Raw genomic sequence first — 18735 nt, 5'->3', positions numbered from 1 at the left:
GTGGGTATATGACCTCACAGCCTCACCTTCATACACACTGGTAAGTCCAGAAGAAAAAGAAAATTGCATCAAATTAATGAATACATAACATGTGTCTTTTGCATATACAATCAAACCTCTCTATGACAGCATCGTTGGGTCCGAAAATTTTCAACTGTTATATATAGAATGATTGTTATACACCTTTGATAAGAGGGGGTTGCTCAGATGGTAAGCACCCTCCACTTTCAACCCGAAAGTTGTGAGTTCGAGTCACCAAGGGAGCAAAGGAGAGAGCTCCTGGGGGGAGGGGTCAAAATAAAAAAAATAAAAAATAAAAAACTGTTATACACCTTTAGCATTGACATTTAAATAATATTTAGTTGTTATAGGCAAAAAAGATGCATAAAATCTAATTTTCATTTTTAATTGTCAAATTCTAAGCTTAAGCACACTTTGTATAATGAAAGAAAATCGTTTAATGATGAAACATATATATTCATATGATATTTTTTGTTATAAATAGTGCATTAAATGATCAAATATTTGGTCAAAATCTCTACACTTATTATTGGTAATCATAGATATTCTATTTTTATAAAGATGGTTAGTTATTATATTATCAAAACAAGAAGATAGATGCTATATGGGGAATAATTTTAAAGGAGAGCATCGTTATAAAGCTTTATTGTCTGTTATAGGTGAAATGTCATATAGTAAGTAAAATATAACATAAAAAATCGGTTCTGGAAAAACTTAGTTGTTATATAGAGGTGCTGTTATATGTGGGTGTCGTTATAGAAAGGTCTGACTGTACTTTTATCATTCTTTCTTGGTCCGATATATCTATTATATTACCAATGACTAATCAATGTTTATTTTTACCTCAATATATCATTTAACAAAGAATGACTAAGGTAAAGAAAGAATACAAGTAAGTTTATCAACAAAGGAAGTGGTAATCTCGTCTTACTTCCCGAGAAAGAGACAGCTTCCGAGTCATCTTTCCAAATATTCGAGCAATCACTCAACAATAAACACTAACCTAAAGAGGTCAAAACACTGCATTTTGGCATCTATTTTTTAAAATTAGGAGCAGAATAAAACCAACATTGAGGAAGTTCTAATAGTATGGTGAGTTACCAATGGGATTTCACCCTACAAACATTTGTATAATTGCACTATATGAACTGGAGTAAGGTGCTTGACAAGTTGAATATAAAGTTACACTTTGACAAAGATTTGACTATGGTTGGCAGTTTTAACATAGCAAATTGGCTTAATGTAACTTTGCAAATCTTGATGATCACTTCTTGTTGGATCCATCTACGCGTACATAGACGAAGAGAATTTTGTTGTAGCCCCGTGAAATTCTGATTTTGTCATCAGTATATCTGCATTATACAAATGAAAACAATTGAATTTACTTAGCATAACGAATGATGGCAAAGTTAAGCTAAAATAGTTAGAAAGGCAATGTTGTGTTTGCAATAGATCGATATCTTACAGTATTTCTATGGTGAACTTGCTTTCCATTTCAACCGGAATTCCATACATTCCAGCTAGGATGGCTCCATCATCCATTATGACATCGTACGTGTTACTACCGGATTTCCTGTATTAGGAGACAAGCAATTGAGCTTAACCATAAAACATAAATCTTTTAACAGTTTTTCCGACTTCATTGAACACCTATTTATTCTTGTTTTCTTGACTCTTTCTTGCTTTACCATAATCATTTTAATCCTAGAGTGTCGAGAGATATATGATGAGGAAAGAATACAACTCAAGGTTTAGCAGTGCACTATGTTTCAGCATGATAGTTTTGTAACATATTGGGAAAGAGGCCATGGTTTACAGAGATCCACTTCATTTGTCTCTAAAATTAGAGGTTTTGGTGATAATAATTACAGTACTCAAGTAGCTAAAAAATCTTAAGTGCAGATGAAAAATATACTGATTTAACTAGAAGAATCCACCAGATTGTTTTATTACTTTGGCTAGAGAAACAACATTACTGGATGAAATGTCGCAGGGACTTACTCATATTTGCCTGACATGGAGAACCTAACCCCGAACAATATGTCGACCAGGAACTTCAATTGTCCGTTTGCTTTGACAATCTAAGAAGAAGAATATCACAGAATTCAGAACATAAAATTAGTAAATAGCCAAGGATACACAGTAATAGATTAGGGCAGCCCGGTGCACTAAGCTCCCGCTATGCGCGGGGTCCGGGGAAGGGCCGGACCACAAGGGTCTATTGTACGCAGTCTTACCTTGCATTTCTGCAAGAGGCTGTTTCCACGGCTTGAACCCGTGACCTCCTGGTCACATGGCAACAACTTTACCAGTTACGCCAAGGCTCCCCTTCATACACGGTAAGTAGATTGGAAAAATAAAAATAAAGGACAAGGCATGAAGAGTCCTATGAACCTGCTCGCCCATGAGTCCATTCCCAGCATTCTCTATCCAACTATCTGTTTCAACCTGACAAGAAGACGGCCAAACTTTAGCAGCAATAAATGAACAAAAGAAGTGATTACATAGTGGAATTTTCCTTTCACGAGAACAACTCGGGCACTGATAGTGAAAGCTCAATGCAGAAGAAAAGCAATGTCTAAATATTTTTCTTTTCATTATCAAATTTCAGGTTTTGTTTAGAGGTTACTTATCTGTACGGAGGACAATCTCAATATCTACCACAACCCAGTGGCAGAGCCAGGATTTTCACTAAGGGAGTTCAAAATATGAAAAAAATAAACACACGAAGAAGCCAAAGGGGGTTCAACGACTACTATATATACATCAAAAGTAGTTTTACCATGTATAAACAGTGCAATTTTCAGCCAAGGATGAACCCCCTTGGCCCTTCCACCCTCCGCCCCTGCTACAACCTTTCAATTGCTTGTGTTAATCCTCATTTCTTGTGCTCTTTTGGACTGCATCTTATCATATACTACTATGTCCATGTGCCATAGTAGAAAAGAATGCGTATTGAGGTTATCTTTCACATTATGACTATTGGTCCTAGTAATAAGCAAGTAGGGAATGATATGCTGTTCAATTGTGCTAACAATGTGACATTTGAAATAAATAAAGAATGGGTGGCATAAAGCTATTTTCACCTAAAAGTATGTCCGAGTGATAAGCAAGTCCAGAAATAGTATTTTTTTTTTTTCAATTTTGATAAAGTTGTGGCGTTCTAAAGGGAAAGAAATAGTTTGACTTGAACAAATACCTGTGAACTCCATATCATTTGCCACTCCCCTTCAAGAAGTTCCAGTTCAGTATTTGCAACGTTTTGGTTGAGGGAGAGAAACTCATCAATCGCCTGTTGTTTTATTAAAGAAACACCAATTATTATTCAATTATATTGAACCTAGACAAGTTACAACAGGATTTAATAGGAAGCTAGTCATATATATACCTCTTCCACTCTTGTACCCGTTGAAATGGATGAGAGCAATTTCTGCCTTGGTCCGGCTTCCTTTTGCAGCACAAATGTAGTTCCCTGCACTATAGCAGTATAGCACGTGGCCCTTAATTCCTTAGCTGATTATCGATTAACAAGAAAATTTGAGATACAGTTTACTGGATATGCGCAGGAAGTATGCCATGTATGATATAACAGTGAGGAAAAGAGGAAAAAAAAAACAATGAGGAGCTAATGATGTTCTCCTACCTTGTTTCCTCTTGATATACGGAGATTCCCGGATGGGGATAAATATGTAGTGTCTAACCAGCCCTTAGCTTCATCTCCCAGAAGTCTAAAAGGTACAGGGTACGGAACCTTGAATGGTAGAAATTTGAACGAAAAAGCTGCTCGATCAAATTGGAAAAGAATTCGTTTTCCATCTTTGATCGTTGCAAGTGCCTGAAGAACAAAATATCTGTATTCAGTAAGATATTGAAGAGCCAAATTACTGTTTAAAATAGGAGACAACTTCCAACTTTTTTTTCCCTACCCCACAGAAGGATGAATTTCAGTATGAACGGATCATATCGGAGAAAAAATAAAAATAAAGCTTGTCCTGTTAGTGAATTTGTCAGAACTGTTCGTTCACTTTTAGAAACTGCGGTAATGCAAAGAAAGCTTGTACTGATAACCTCATGCAGAATCATCTCGTTTCTCTTGAAGAATGAACCTAGATAGCCACCCAGCCCACACTTAAACTAAAAATAGCCGGCGGATATATTATACATATATAATTCATGTATCATATGTGTGTAGTTGTGCATAATCGAGGTATACTGGCAAGGAAAGGTAAGCAGTGAATCCAACCGGCTATTTGTGTAAAGATTCCTTTTTTGCTTTAGGATAAACTATGTGTTTGCCCATGTGATAAATTTGTACAATTTAAGTGATAAATGACGACAATGTTGGTTCAACTAGAAAGCCAGTTGGAATATGAATGTAAGCATTGTGATAACCTATTGTTTCAACTTTTCAGACGACGGCCAGATGAGTTGATTACTAAGAAGGTCACTCAAATAATAGAAACTATGCAAGAAAGTCACTTCTTTTTCTTTTGTAACAGAAAAGTGACTCTCTTTTCGTCATTTCACACTCGAAGTCACTCAGTACACTCAGGTGATAAATCTCGCCACTTCGCTAATGTGGCAATATTTTAGCATTGCCAAAATCATTCATCTCACTTTAACTGACGATGCAATATTTTACCCTTGCCAAGATCATTGGACATAGTTTTTATCCAACCAAGAATTCAGGAAGAAATAAAGGACAGACTATACATGTATGAAGCAGAAACTGACAAATTTGATAAGACAGGCATTGAGTGCTTTAGAAAAAACTTTACAATATTCAGGAAAAACGATAAAAGATACATACCTCTACTTTCAGCTCACCTATTGCCTCAGAAAACTTTACAATGTTGGATACACGTTGGTCGTTCGTTCTAAGGAAGACTTCTTGAAATACGCTGAATGAGTCAACCCCAACAAAAGTTCTCTGCAAAGTGGTTTTTAACATTACTACCTTTTGGCCCCGAGGAAGAGAAGATATTTTCTGATGTTATGATTAATTCCCAAGGTGAACGAATAAGGACAACTTAAAAAATTTGGAAAAATATTCATTTTGTTACAATATAGAACCTACTCTTAATCTTCAATATAGGGACAATTTTAGACAAAGTCTCAAATTTGATTATCTGCTAATGTAGGAATATCGTCTTTCTTGTTAGACATCCACTCTTCATTCTTGTTAAACTACAAAGACGTATCTACAGGGACACTTACACAGAACAAAATAAAAGAATTATAAGAAAACAATTTCCAGTAACTTTAAGAAAATTTTGCTTCCTTACCAACTATTCAATGAAAGTAAACTGAAAGTTTTCTCACAGTTAATTTATGGAACGCCTTACAATATTCCGAAAAAAAATAAATTCGAAATCTACATCTTTTCACAAAAAGTATAGCATCTAACCTGAATAGGAGATGCTGATCCTGGCCTAGTCGTGAACATCAGCTGCCACCGACCCTCAATCAAACTCGAACTCGTCTATAGATATTAACCCATGTGAATATATCACGGATGAAATTGTAAAGTTGCAAATTTTGAAATCCCTTTTTGTTGATTACATCACGACATCGTAAAGTTACAGCATAATTACTGTTCTTAATATATTTTTCTCTCACATATTTAGCCACAATTATCGTAATCAGCACTAAGAAACGGGTACAAGACGAATGCAATGAAAGCGAAAATAGTTAACACAATACTCACTGGTTCAGAAACACCTTCTGATCCTTCAAGAATTTTAACAGCACGTTCAACCTCCTGCATAACCATACATTTACTTATCAGTAATTTATGTACATTTACTTCTAAATAATGATTTATCACCGTATTATATTTTCACTGCACAAAATGACCCTAAAAGATGTCAATCTCAGAAAAAAATTCAGAATTCACTGTAACAGTAAATGCTTCAAAATATTCAATCCACTTCATAGACCATGCATTTTAGATTTCTGCGTTACAATATCACTTTTGTTTTTGGTTTCTCACCTGGTGTTCGGTACCTGCATTGGAGCCCTACTATGTTCGGATTCGCGCCGCATAGGGACCATTCGGGGAAGCGCTCCCTACTAAGGATTTTTCCATACCCAGGGCTTTAACCCGAGACCTCTGGTTAAGGAGGTTGTCCCTTATTGGACAGCCGTTTTGTTGATGGTCCCTCTTTTTCTTTTACTTGCAACTTATGGACCTTTTATACCATGGTCTAAAAATTCCTTTTAAGCAAACTGAAAATCTTATGGGAAATCGTTAGACCATTGTCTAAAATTTTGTATGTAATATTACAAACATTAGCCTACAATCTAATGCTTTGTCTGAGGTTGAGCAATATATGAGCAAACACTATACCCTAGTCTAATATTGTCCGAAAGGATAATTTCCAAGGTATATATTTGCACAGCTTCTAAATATAGGGACAAAATCTAAATGGTGGTCAAAAAATGGACATTTGTGTAAATCAGCCTTATCACAACACCAACCACAACAGAGCACAACTAGAACAAAAAACAGACAAAATAACTTGAAGTCATTGTACTAACTCATAAACTTCAAATTCTAGATTGCCTCTGCCCGTCATTGGTTCATTACAAGGAAATAAAAAACAAAGTCATAATTCACCTTATCTAATACTAACTACTTCAAACCTATGTTGGTTGGACTCCTCAAAAATATCAACGTGTGCGTGGCAGATTCTCCAAAAGTAGTGCATGTTTGAAGAATCAGACACAGGCACTGCAACATTTTTGGAGAATCCGAACAACATAGCTTCAAACTATTCAATCCCACTTGATAACCAATGAAATACACACACACACACACACATATAATATTATCACAACACCAACCATAACATACCACAAATTTGAACAAAATTCAGGAAAAATAAATGTATATATATAAAGATTGTGATTAAAGGGTGAACTAACTTGAAGTTGTTGAGGAGAAGCAGAGCGACCACGACCTTGAATACCAATAAGAGCTTCAATTAAATCATTTTCTTCTTTACTAAATGAACTAACTTTAGCTTCTTTTTTATCAGCAACAGAACATACAAGCAATATTCTCTTCTTGTTTTGCTTTTTCTGACCAAAAAAATTCTTGCATGGCCATTTTCTAGTTGGATTTATTGCAATTTGTGGCCTAAATCCAAGACCCAAGTTCCCAATTTCAACTGTAGCCATTGTTGGGAAATTTTTGGAGGGAGGGATTTTGTGTGTATGATAATAAACCGTTAAGGACAACCTCAACGAACTTTTCAAGATTGTTTTTGTTTGGCAAATTTGATTTGTTAGTATGAGATTTTCTTGTCCACGTGGATAGTTTATGGCTATAAACATGGCACATGTGGGCCATTTGAATATCTATAAAGAATCAATTGCCATATGCAATCTTTAGCTAATAAAATACTCTTTTATCTCAATTTATGTGACATTTTTCAAGAATAAATTTTTTTTTCCGCAATTTATTCATATGCTCTTTAAATATTTTAGATTATTAATTTTTAAAATTTTTAATTATTAATTATTATGTTTTATAGTATTTTTTTAATTTTAAATATATTAATTATTTTTTCAAAAACTTAAACATTGTATATCCGAATTCACTAATAAAAAAATTTGATTCTTGAAACCGAAATGTGTCAGATAAATTGGAACGAAGGGAGTAAATTTTTTGAAAAGTAAAAAATATTAATACTGTTGATACGTGACACTTAAGTAAGATCATTGAAGAGATTGAAGGCTAGCTCATTTGGTGAGCTTTTGAAGGCTAGCTCATTTGGTGAGCTTCTTACCTGCCAAGGTCGGAAGGTTCGAACCCGATTAATAGCGTCTGACTAATGCTTTCTTCGTTTCAAAATAAGTCTCCGCTTAGCCTTAAGAAAATACTAACTTCTAGATGGGTATTTTGACTAAACTACTCTTCATTAAATATTAACTACTAATTATTATAAGTTTCTTGATTACATAAAAACATGGTTATCTATATAGGGGTAACTTTGGAAGAAAATAATTAAATCCTTCTTGCTTATGTAAGTAGATACTTATTTTGGAGCAAAATAAAAAAGGTAAATGGACACTTATTGGAACCAGAGGGAGTAGAATAGTATTTCCTTTAGATCAATGCACCAAAATTTGTTGCGCATTAACTAAAGTGATAAATAACTAGAAAGAGTTATGAAAAGCAATTATATATCTTAGTACTAAAACAGATCTATATCATAATTTTTTTAAACAAAAAGTTACTCTTCTTTTCCTATAATTTGCAAAGTTTGCGTGACTGAATTTGCTACTGTTACTCTTCTCAACTTTTCATTTCTATATGGTTATAATTTGTTTATTTTTAAAAAAAATATCGATACTTCTTACAAAAAGTTATACATGTGTCACTCTTTATGTATTAAGGTTTTTAGTAAATCAATGAGAGGCTTGACCGGACAAAGGAGCAGTAAATAGTAATTTTTCTTACCTACTTTACTACAACTTGACAACATGAGCAATATTTTTTTTAATTATTATCATTAAGAATAATAATAAATTAATAGTAGTAATAATAATAACAACGACGACCCCGTGAACCAGATTAATTATATGACCTGGAAGTAGATCTCAATTTTTATTAGCCAACTCAATGAAATTTTAAATAAATACTTCATTATAACCTCAATGAATTTTTAAAAGCGACCTCAATGAATGATTATTAAAAATACTATATTTCTATCAAGTGAATCAAGCAGCTATACCTGGAGGGTTGACAATATATGTATGAATGCACATTTGTGTTTGGAGGTTTTCACAGTGTAATAAAATTTAACTTAGTCGAACTAGTAGGATTTCAAATACTGGATGGCTAACAAAAACAAAAAAGAAGCATCAAATAATAAAATTGATGAAATCTTTCAATTCCTAATGACAGAGACTCGATTTCGAATTATAAAAAAAAAAAAATTACCTACTAGGGAGTGTTTCTTCTTTAGTTAGAGGCGTAGCTATTTATGTAGAGGCGTAGCTATTTATGTCGAAGGGTGATTAGTTTGACACTTTTTGTCGAATATTATACTGCATAAATAGGTTAATTATTTGAATACCCTTAACGAAATTTCTTGATTTGTCACTACCATTAGTGAATCTTAAGCGAGGCGAATTCAAATTAACCACTATTAAACTTTTTCGTAGGTCCTACGTACGCGGCACGAATTAGAACTAATTGTGCTACTAATAATTCAAATGCTCAATGGTTAAACAAAAAAGAACCAACCAATAATAATTGTTAAAAAAGAAAGGAAAATATGAACATTAACTAATGCAATTTCTAGGAACAAGTCCTTTACAGCCCGGAAAGAAAGAACAACAAAAAAGTACTCTAAATAATTAATTAGTCAAAAGATGCTTCTCCTTCATGAACTCTCAACCAATTAAACTAAAAATGACAAAACAAATAATGTAAGTCCAAAAACCCCAAAACAACAACGAAGTTGTTGTGCACTAGATTTACCAGTATCATCAACTTCAACCTTATTCTCCACAAAATAATTATGTTTCTTAGTATACCAAAATGTAATTTTGTACTTAATTCTACTACTCACATCAACTCTAAAAATTGCCTTAGATCCATTTGAAACAGTCTTAATTGCATCATCCCATGGCATATTATGAGTCTCAATCATGCCACTTTTAAAAGCTTCTTTATCTTTGCCTTGCTTAAATCCATCAAATGTGAAATTACCAATAGGGTGACTGGTGTTTGTACCATAGTAGAATTTGAGGTTAATATCGTCATAGCGGACCCCCTTGTCCTTCATTTCGTTCTTCAGATTGAGCTGAAACGACAGATTGTTGTCCCGCATTGTTGAATTGTTGTTGGAGTTGACCGATTTGTCGAGGCCTCGCACATAAACATCTCCGATGGAACATTTAGGCTTCGTGGTACGTAGACTTAGCCAGAGGATCAGAGCTGTGACGCCTAAACTCACTATTAATTTGAAGCAGTGACGAGCACATGAGTTTCTGGAGGAAGAATCGTAATAAGACATATTGAAAAGTCAAAGACAAGTTCAAGATTTGACCTTAACACATTCAACTGAATGCACTATATATTTTCCGATGGATTAATGTTATCAAAGATAGAAAAACAGATGAAGAAGAAATTAAGATGAGAGTAGAGGGGAGTGGTGGAACAATTTTCTTGAGAAGTACATTGTTGAGATTAACTTCTGTGGTTTTTAAAGACATGATTCTCAACAAGTCACGCGGTTTTCTGCTTATTTAATTTTTAAAAGAAGACTTGGGTCAATGACTCTTCTATTTTGGACCTCATTTTGTTTGCTATTTTCTTCCTTGCCCTTAGATAGTGGTTGCTTCTTGCCAGTGAAATTTCATGGAACAATTCAACAATGTTGGAGTAGTTTCCAAGAATCTAGTAAAACTTACTCTCCGAGTCCCGTCTCAATTTATGTAACATATATAGTTTGAAACAACATGGGGTTTAAAAAAATAATAGTAAATAGTTTTGAAATTTATAGACTAACATATGTCATATCATTTGTATAGTTATAAAACATTTTGAAATTTATGATCTTAAATATGTCATAACATTTATATAATTATAAAAACTTCTCTTAAAGATAAAATGGAAAATTAATTATTTTAAATTATAAATGCATCATTTATTTGAAACTAACTAAAATGAAAGTGTCACACAAATGGGAACAAAGGGAAAAAAAAAAAAGGACAATCCAAAAGTCAGTTTTCATAAAAAAGAAAAGCTTACACACGTCTTCTCGAGAAACTAAAATAAAATTCATTACTTGCACCTAATGATTTTAGATATCCTTTCTTTAGCTGGTTCTAATTTTTTATATTTTAAAGACATATAATTGAAATATAAATAAAATATGTGTATCAGTTATCAAATCTGACACTTCTTCAATTAAAGATATCTCAATTGTTTTAGTACTAAATTTAGTTCGAAATAGTTGGCGTTATAGAAAATCAAAAAGTCATTTACTACATTTTTTCAAATCTATATTTGTTGTTTCAACGAGTGGACTATCAACTAAGCTAGCGTTTGGTCATAGATTCCCAAAAAAGTTTAGAAAAAATTGATTTGGTTGGAGTTTTTTAAGTTTTGAAAATGTGTTTGGCCATAATTTTTCAAACATATTTCACTTTTTGTTTTGAGAAACATGATACATTACTTATACCCATAAATTTTAAAAATTATCAAGAATACCCAATTGTACAAAACATACATACCTGCTAATCTCAAATTATGCAGAACATGATACTTTAATAACAACTGCTAATAACACATTTACTAACTAAAGATTTGAAAATGTGTTTGGTCATAGTTTTTCAAAACATATTTCACTTTTTGTTTTGGGAAACATGATACATTACTTATACCCATAAGTTTTAAAAATTATCAAGAATACCCAATTGCACAAAACATACATACTTGCTAATCTCAAATTATGCAGAACATGATATTTTAATAACAACTGCTAATAACACATTTACTAACTACTACAATTCAAATTACAATACAAAGATTCATTTTTATTTTTGCAAAGGATTTCTACAATTGGCAGAGCAATTTTCCCTAGGATTTATTCTTCTACTGTTTGGGCACAACTTAGCTCGTTCACTTTATAGAAGATATTGCGTTAATTGTGGAAACATGATAAATACGGCTTTAATAGAGGAACATGGTAGATAGAATTATTAGAGTCATAAATAGATGGTGCTTTTGTATAGAATACAAAAGTTTGGGATAGTTTTTAAAACTTTTGAAAAAGCCAAAACATAGATCTTGGCCCAAAAACTGGTTTGAGCAGAATTTGGGATTTGAAATTTTGTTTTCAAAATCTGTTAAAATTTATATGGCCAAACAAAAAATTGAAAACAAATCTTCAAAATATGTTCCCAAAATCTATGGCCAAACGGGAGCTAAGTGAGACGTTTAACGAAAGATAAAATAATAATTCAAATAAACATTAGTACGATTGATGTTGTTAAATATTCCTATATTTTATAAAATGTGTACAATAACCTTAAAAGATGAGTAGTAGATTAGATGAATCGAAGAAATAATTGAAGAGAAAAGACAAGAGATCTAGAAATAGTAAACATTTATTTGTTAACATCAAATTATTCAATTTAATAATTAAATATTAAAATAAATTTATGTATTACCTAATTATAATTAAATAACAAATATATTTATAAAAATCCATGCTATATATACATTTACATGGTGTAAACGTCTTATTATTCTTCAAAAATGTTGTTGTGAGAAAGAGAATAAAACAAAATTATTGAATGGTTCCACGAAATTTCACTGTCAGTCCCACACTCCTAGCATAGCACTTGCTGTTTAATTAAAGAAAGTATATTGGACAAGAGGAGTTGACCAAGACTTTTTGAGACTCCTGGTCTTTAAAAATATCAAATAATAAACCTAAGAATTAATGCACTTATCAAGAATACAATTAATATTTGTTTACTCGCTTTCACTGTTGTTTAATTTTGGTCACTTCTAAATCTGTTTTCTATTATGAGCAGTAGCATCTATATTTAGAATCGGAGTCGGAATATGAAATTTATAAATTTTGAAAATTGTTATCAAATTTATAGCTCATTTCAGTTACTGTATTTGTAACTAAATATTATAAATATTTAATAAGCTTACTAATACGGATACAGAGTCTAAGCAAAAGCTAATAGCATTATTCTAATTATACTATAGCTTCGCCCTAGTCTATGATATACATTCACACTACATTTAAAAAAAAAAAAAAACAGACAAATGATGGGTTATGAATTCAAGTTATTGTTCATTCTGAATTCATCGATACTCTAGATTCTAAATTCGCTTGCAGTTACTTCTCCCCACATCCAACTATCTCAACTTGTTGGACCATGATTACATCACTTCCTCCAAAAATACATGCACCTAGCAGCTCTTGTTATCTAAAGATCTGATATAATATTTGGAGGTTATCTTTAATAAGATCCAAGAATAATTCAAGTATTGGGTTGAGTCCAATTATTGATAATGTTCATCTCTAGCCCAGTTCTAACAAAGCTCTAGTTCGAGACTAGATCAGGCTATTGATTTGTAAAAAATTCATGGGTCGCCCTAATTTGGCCACCTAGAATATGAAATTTATAGATTTTGAAAATCGTTATCAAATTTATAGCTCATTTCAGTTACGGTATTCGTAACTAAATATTATAAATATTTAATAAACTTAATAATACAGATACAGAGTCTAAGCAAAAGCTAATAGCATCATTCTAATAATACTATAGCTTCGCCCTAGTCTATGATATACATTCACACTACATTTAAAAAAAAAAAAAAACTGATCAAGGATGGGTTATGAATTCAAGTTATTGTTCATTCGGAATCCATCGATACTCTAGATTCTAAATTCGCTTGTAGTTACTTCTCCCCGCATCCAACTACCTCAACTTGTTGGACCATGATTACATCACTTCCTCCAAAAATACATGCACCTAGCAACATTGTCTCAAATTCATAGCGAATTAAGGCGTCGCAGCTCTTGTTATTTGAAGAACTGATATAATATTTGGAGGTTATCTTTAATAAGATCCAAGAATAATTCAAGTATTGGGTTGAGTCCAATTCTTTATAACGTTCATCTCTAGCCCAGTTCTAACAAAGCTCCAGTTCAAGACTAGATCAAGCTATTGATTTGTAAAAAAAAATCATAGGGCGCCCTAATTTGGCCACCTCATTTAAGAGTCCGGAACAAAAATGGCTTAAAATTTTTTTTTTTTGAACCAAAATAACCCAACAAAAAAAAAAGTTACCAATGTACCTTTAGCGCAGTAAAATACTGCGCTAAAGGAGTTGTCTTCTCTCCCCTATAACGCAGTATTTTAATGCGCTATAGATAGATGGGTTTTAGCTATAGCGCATTATTTTACTGCGCTATAGTAGTCCGCCATTTTCCATTTCACTCCTTTTTACGTAGTTTAGCCGTATATTAATCATGCTTTGATACTCCGAAACTTCAATATTTTATATAGAACCCTACTTATATTTGTACAATTAATAAGATAGGCTCAATACATAAAGAATACGCAATACTTTGGATTGTCGTTTTAGTGGTTGAAAAGTGCTCGAAGTCCTTTTTGTTTGAAGACTTGTAGTCATTAGCTTTACGTTATTTATCTTTTAGGGTTTCGTCTTATTTTTAAATTAATGCTTAACTTTATTTCGAACGTGTCACTTTTTTTTTTTTTTTTTTTATCAATTTAGGATGTGAAACTATAAACAATAATAAAAACTAAGATAATATATATAAATATGCAAAAAATATATAATATTTACGATAAATTGTATAACACTAATGTATAAACACTATCGTGGATGGGTCCCACATGTAGTATGCCGGAGACTATCCCTAGGCCTAAGGCTCATGCCATCCCCACCGCCCTCGCCATCGTCTCCATCGTCCTTCTTCCTTTTAATAACCGGACGCTCCAAGTCATGATCATCTCCTCTTCCCCTGGCCCGTGCGCCCTTGACTAGAACATGCTTCTTCTGGGATCTGTTCCCGCCGGCACGCTCGAACCTCGGCCGAGCTAGGTCCGGAGACTCAACCACTTCCTCGTCCGGAGTCGCCACCTCGGTGCGCCGAAGGATGAACACGAAAAGTATATAATAATTAGTACCATTTTTATTTATATTGAATACATTAACGTTATTTATTTAATCAAACTCGTGTGTCAACGGGCGCCTGAGTAGGCTCCTGAGATGGGTCTGTAGGCTCCTCGGATGGGTGTGGTGGTGAATATGAGGTAGTCTCCTGGACGAGATGTTGTTCGAAGTCCAAGTAAAGGTTATAAAAATTAAATAAATATTTACCTTATATTGAATAAAAGTAGTTTTAAGTAAAAAACTTACATGCGCCTCGTAGTCTCACGAGAAAACACACCTGCCTCGGCAGGCCGAATTTAATGCCCGAATGGGTCGCTCCCGTGGACCCGGCGTCGAATCCTAAAATATCAAAATAACGAAATAATAAGTAACATACATATTTAAAATAAGTACTTTAAATAATCAAATATATATATTAAATATTGACCTTATGTTGAATAAAAAGAAATTTTAATAAAAAGCTTACCTCCGGCTCGGTGGTCATATGGGAAGACACCGCCGGCTCGACGGACCCATGAGAAAACGCACGAGTGGGTGGCTCTGGTGGACCCGCTGGCGCCGAATCCTAAAATATAAAATATTACTAAATAATGAGTAACATATATATATATTTAAATAAATAATTTAAATGAACAAATAAGCATTTTAAATACTAACCGGGATCAAAAACTCATCGAAGTCAAGAATCCTGGGTCCCTCTAAATTCCTCACAGGCCGCTCATCGCCCTAATGAAGCGCGTAACGCCGCCCAATCAACGTTATCACGCTCCTTCATGTATGCATTCTGGCTCGGCTGTGATGACGACCCAGGTATCTTAGCAAGCAAGAGCGCCGGCGTAAACGTAGGTGAGTCCCCAGGTGAGCTGCCACCGGCCTGGAACGGTCGCGGATGGACTAGACCGTGAACGCCCTCTCGGAATGGGATCGGCCTCATCCGCCTCATCTACCGGATGGTGTCCTCCACCACCGGGTCCTGCGGCGACGCACCGCGGCCTCTACGCGCACGGCGTCCCCGGCGAGCACGGCGTCCTCTGCCCGGCCACGCCCGCCTCCTTCTGCGGGAGCACCCGGCCCTCCTCCCGGCGCCGCTCGATAGTCGCCCTCCGAATAGGCTCCTCCATGCGCCTAATCTCGCCCTCGCCGCCGGATACCATCCTCCGATATCCGTACCATCTTCGCCGCAAGCCCCGGGGTAAGGCATATGCTCTAACCCCCAACATGCGTAAACGCGTACGGCCACCTTGTTTGCATTTGTGTTCAACGAGAAAAAAAAAAAAAGTTATTTTTTAAAACGTAACATTTAATGCGATTAAATAAATCTAAATACGATAAACTTACCAATGCCTCGTGCCGCGGCGAGTGCCGAGTATCCTACATCCCCGTGGGGACGCAAAGCGGGTTGTCGATCAATCGAGTGATCGATGATACCCGGCGCATGTAATGCCGAATGGGAGTCAAATGGTCGACGACTAAAAGTGCCCAACCCTTTGTTCTCCCAACGTGGAGCTGAACATGCATGAAAGCCAGAAAATCATCATCAACGGCAGCCCGATCGTCCCGCGGGTAGTGTCGAGGCTCATGACGGACGTGAGGGGGTATACGCGCGCCCAACCGTCGTAAGACACGCTCGGCATGTGCTCTCTACGATGTCCGGGTGTATCAATGGACACCGCGACATCCAAACCCCCGACACCGCTACCTTAAGGTCGGCAAACCATCTAATATAACGTACGGCGTCCATATAAATAGCTGCATAACATATACATACAAATCAGTGATCACCAAGTCGAAAAGACGTTTAATTAAATTATTAATGTAAATTTAAATTGTTTTACCGCATCGTCCGTCATGTGATCAAGCTGGTCCCGGAATGGTAGAATACTGTGGTGCATATCCACATCCCGATCAAAACCCGCTGTCCACCTCCTCGCATAAGGCATGTCAATGTCGAGGTGATGCCTAGGTACGGCCGAAAAGGCAAGCATCCTCTCCCATGCCCATAATCGTACAACGATATTAGAAAATACGATTTTTAAGTCGTCTTTTCAAGAGTTTTGTCTACATTAAAGGAAAGGCATACTTAAAATATTACCTCGGGAGAACGACAAAAAATCCACACACATCTGTGACAACTCCAATAGACGCTCGGCACAGGCATCTGTAAAGATACGCCAAAACAGCCCCCCCCCCCCCCAGCTGTAGTCTCCCAGGCGGTCCAGATGCTCTAAGAAAACCAAATAACGTAAGCTGACAAAGGCACCCGATGAATTCGGGAACAAGATGCCCCCGAATATAATAGCAGATACAAACGAGCATGACGATCAACGAGCGTCTGGGTGCCATCATCAACCGGATCAAGACCTCCAAAAAAGTGCGTAGCGCACTAATCCGAACCCGACTCCGTCCCGAAACCGGCCCCAGGCAACAGCACGGCACGAAGTGGGTGAGCCTCTGTCGCCCACGTCTGACCAGGAGGAGGCTCGTACCGAGTGTATAATGGCTCTCCATCTACTCGCAATCCAAATAGGACCTCCACATCCTGAAGTGTAATCGTGGCCTCACCAGTGCGAAGATGGAAGGTATGTGTCTCTGGCCTCCACCGCTCAACCATGGCTGTGATGAGCGCCCAATCATGTTGTACTCGACCAACGGACACGCAACGGTAGATGCCGCCCCGAAACAATATCTCCAAGACGCGAGGGTGTGGGGGTGCTCGCGTAAAAGAGCCCAAGCTCTGCCGGCCTACGGGCGGAGCTAGTAGATATCCCTATAGTACCGACCCATAATAAGTCGATCTATGATTGTCTTGTAAAGACAATGCGATCTATCGCAGGTCCCGGTGAACAGAGGGCCCCGCGTGAGCATCGGGCCCCGGGGAACATCGGCCCGGGGGAACATTCGGATCCATGAAAGAGTCCGATCTGTACAAAACTAAATTAGTCATTATTCTTGAAATGAAAGATAAATTATATTAACTAATTAATAATTTGTAGGGAATATGTGAATTATGTAGTATTATATCTTGTGAATAATTAACATGGATATGCAGTAAATTTAATATGTGATAGTAAGGACACATATGTGATGGCAAAGACTTTTTTGAGAATCATCTTAAGTTAATTAGTTTGAGAATCGAAATTCAAGCAGTAATATTTGTTTAGAACTCTATTTTGAATATGTGATATATTTTTAGTTGACCAAATAACCAAACACAGCTACGATAAAATTAGACTAAAAGAGTATATTCGTCGACCACATATTTTTCTACATACTTTACATTTTTATCGTTAACGTATGTATTTATGAAAAGAAGTACTTTAACTATTCTTTTTTGGATATTTTTTTTTTATTTAACATATATATATTCACGCTTTTAAAATTATATAGATAACAATTCATAATCATTTACAACTTATCTGGATGGTTGATTCAATGCTATTGTATTATATTATGTTGTTAATTTAAATACAATGTTTGTTTTGATTGTTACTTTTTTAGATAATCTTTACATTTTTATCGTTAACTTATGTATTTATGAAAAGAAGAACTTTAACTATTCTTTTTTAGATAATCTTTTTTATTTAACATATATATATTCACGCTTTTAAAATTATATAGATAACAATTCATAATCATTTATAACTTATCTGGATGGTTGTTACCTATTGTATTGTTTTATGTTATTAATTTAAATACAATGTTTGTTTTGATTGTTACTTTTTTAGATAATTTTTTATGTAACGACGAAAGGTCCTATTTTATGTAACCATTGATTTGGTCCTATACAATATGACACAATATGAAAAATGTCAAAATAATACATAACAATCATCCAATCAAAGTGTTAACAACATAATAATTCATTACCAATCAATTTCTTTCAATTCATAAACAATATTTAACAACTAATAAATTCATAATTAATATTTAACAAGATAATAATTCATTAACAATTCATAAATAATTAACAAATTAACAACTCATAAACATATAACAAATTAACAATTCATAAACATTTAACAAAT

The 18735-nt window shown here is 34.8% G+C and overlaps 2 protein-coding genes across 2 annotated transcripts; both read right to left on the bottom strand.

Moving 5' to 3' along the window:
* Positions 1 to 1029: 1029 nt before the first annotated feature.
* On the bottom strand, positions 1030 to 7279 carry LOC132032761 (probable plastid-lipid-associated protein 12, chloroplastic). Its single transcript, XM_059422467.1, has 11 exons — positions 6949 to 7279; positions 5729 to 5782; positions 5429 to 5503; positions 4832 to 4951; positions 3665 to 3856; positions 3410 to 3493; positions 3221 to 3313; positions 2416 to 2469; positions 2023 to 2102; positions 1487 to 1594; positions 1030 to 1373 (listed from the first exon to the last, which is right to left on the bottom strand). The coding sequence occupies exons 1-11, from the start codon at positions 7201 to 7203 to the stop codon at positions 1286 to 1288; spliced, it is 1203 nt and encodes a 400-aa protein (XP_059278450.1). The 5' UTR covers positions 7204 to 7279; the 3' UTR covers positions 1030 to 1285.
* Positions 7280 to 9328: 2049 nt separating this feature from the next.
* On the bottom strand, positions 9329 to 10392 carry LOC132035175 (protein NDR1-like). Its single transcript, XM_059425465.1, has one exon. The coding sequence runs from the start codon at positions 10050 to 10052 to the stop codon at positions 9435 to 9437; it is 618 nt and encodes a 205-aa protein (XP_059281448.1). The 5' UTR covers positions 10053 to 10392; the 3' UTR covers positions 9329 to 9434.
* Positions 10393 to 18735: the final 8343 nt, after the last annotated feature.

The sequence above is a fragment of the Lycium ferocissimum genome, chromosome 10, assembly GCF_029784015.1.
Source record: "Lycium ferocissimum isolate CSIRO_LF1 chromosome 10, AGI_CSIRO_Lferr_CH_V1, whole genome shotgun sequence".
NCBI lineage: Eukaryota > Viridiplantae > Streptophyta > Magnoliopsida > Solanales > Solanaceae > Lycium > Lycium ferocissimum.
This window is presented reverse-complemented; position numbering and strand designations above follow the sequence as displayed.

Excerpts from the sequence above, each read along its gene's own strand:
- LOC132032761 (XM_059422467.1), bottom strand. The coding sequence starts at position 7,203 with ATGGCTACAGTTGAAATTGGGAACTTGGGTCTTGGATTTAGGCCACAA. Across the intron at positions 4,952-5,428 it reads GATCAGCATCTCCTATTCAG|AGAACTTTTGTTGGGGTTGA; the intron begins GTTAGATGCTAT and ends ACCACTTTGCAG. Across the intron at positions 3,314-3,409 it reads CGGGTACAAGAGTGGAAGAG|GCGATTGATGAGTTTCTCTC; the intron begins GTATATATATGA and ends ATAAAACAACAG.
- LOC132035175 (XM_059425465.1), bottom strand. The coding sequence starts at position 10,052 with ATGTCTTATTACGATTCTTCCTCCAGAAACTCATGTGCTCGTCACTGC.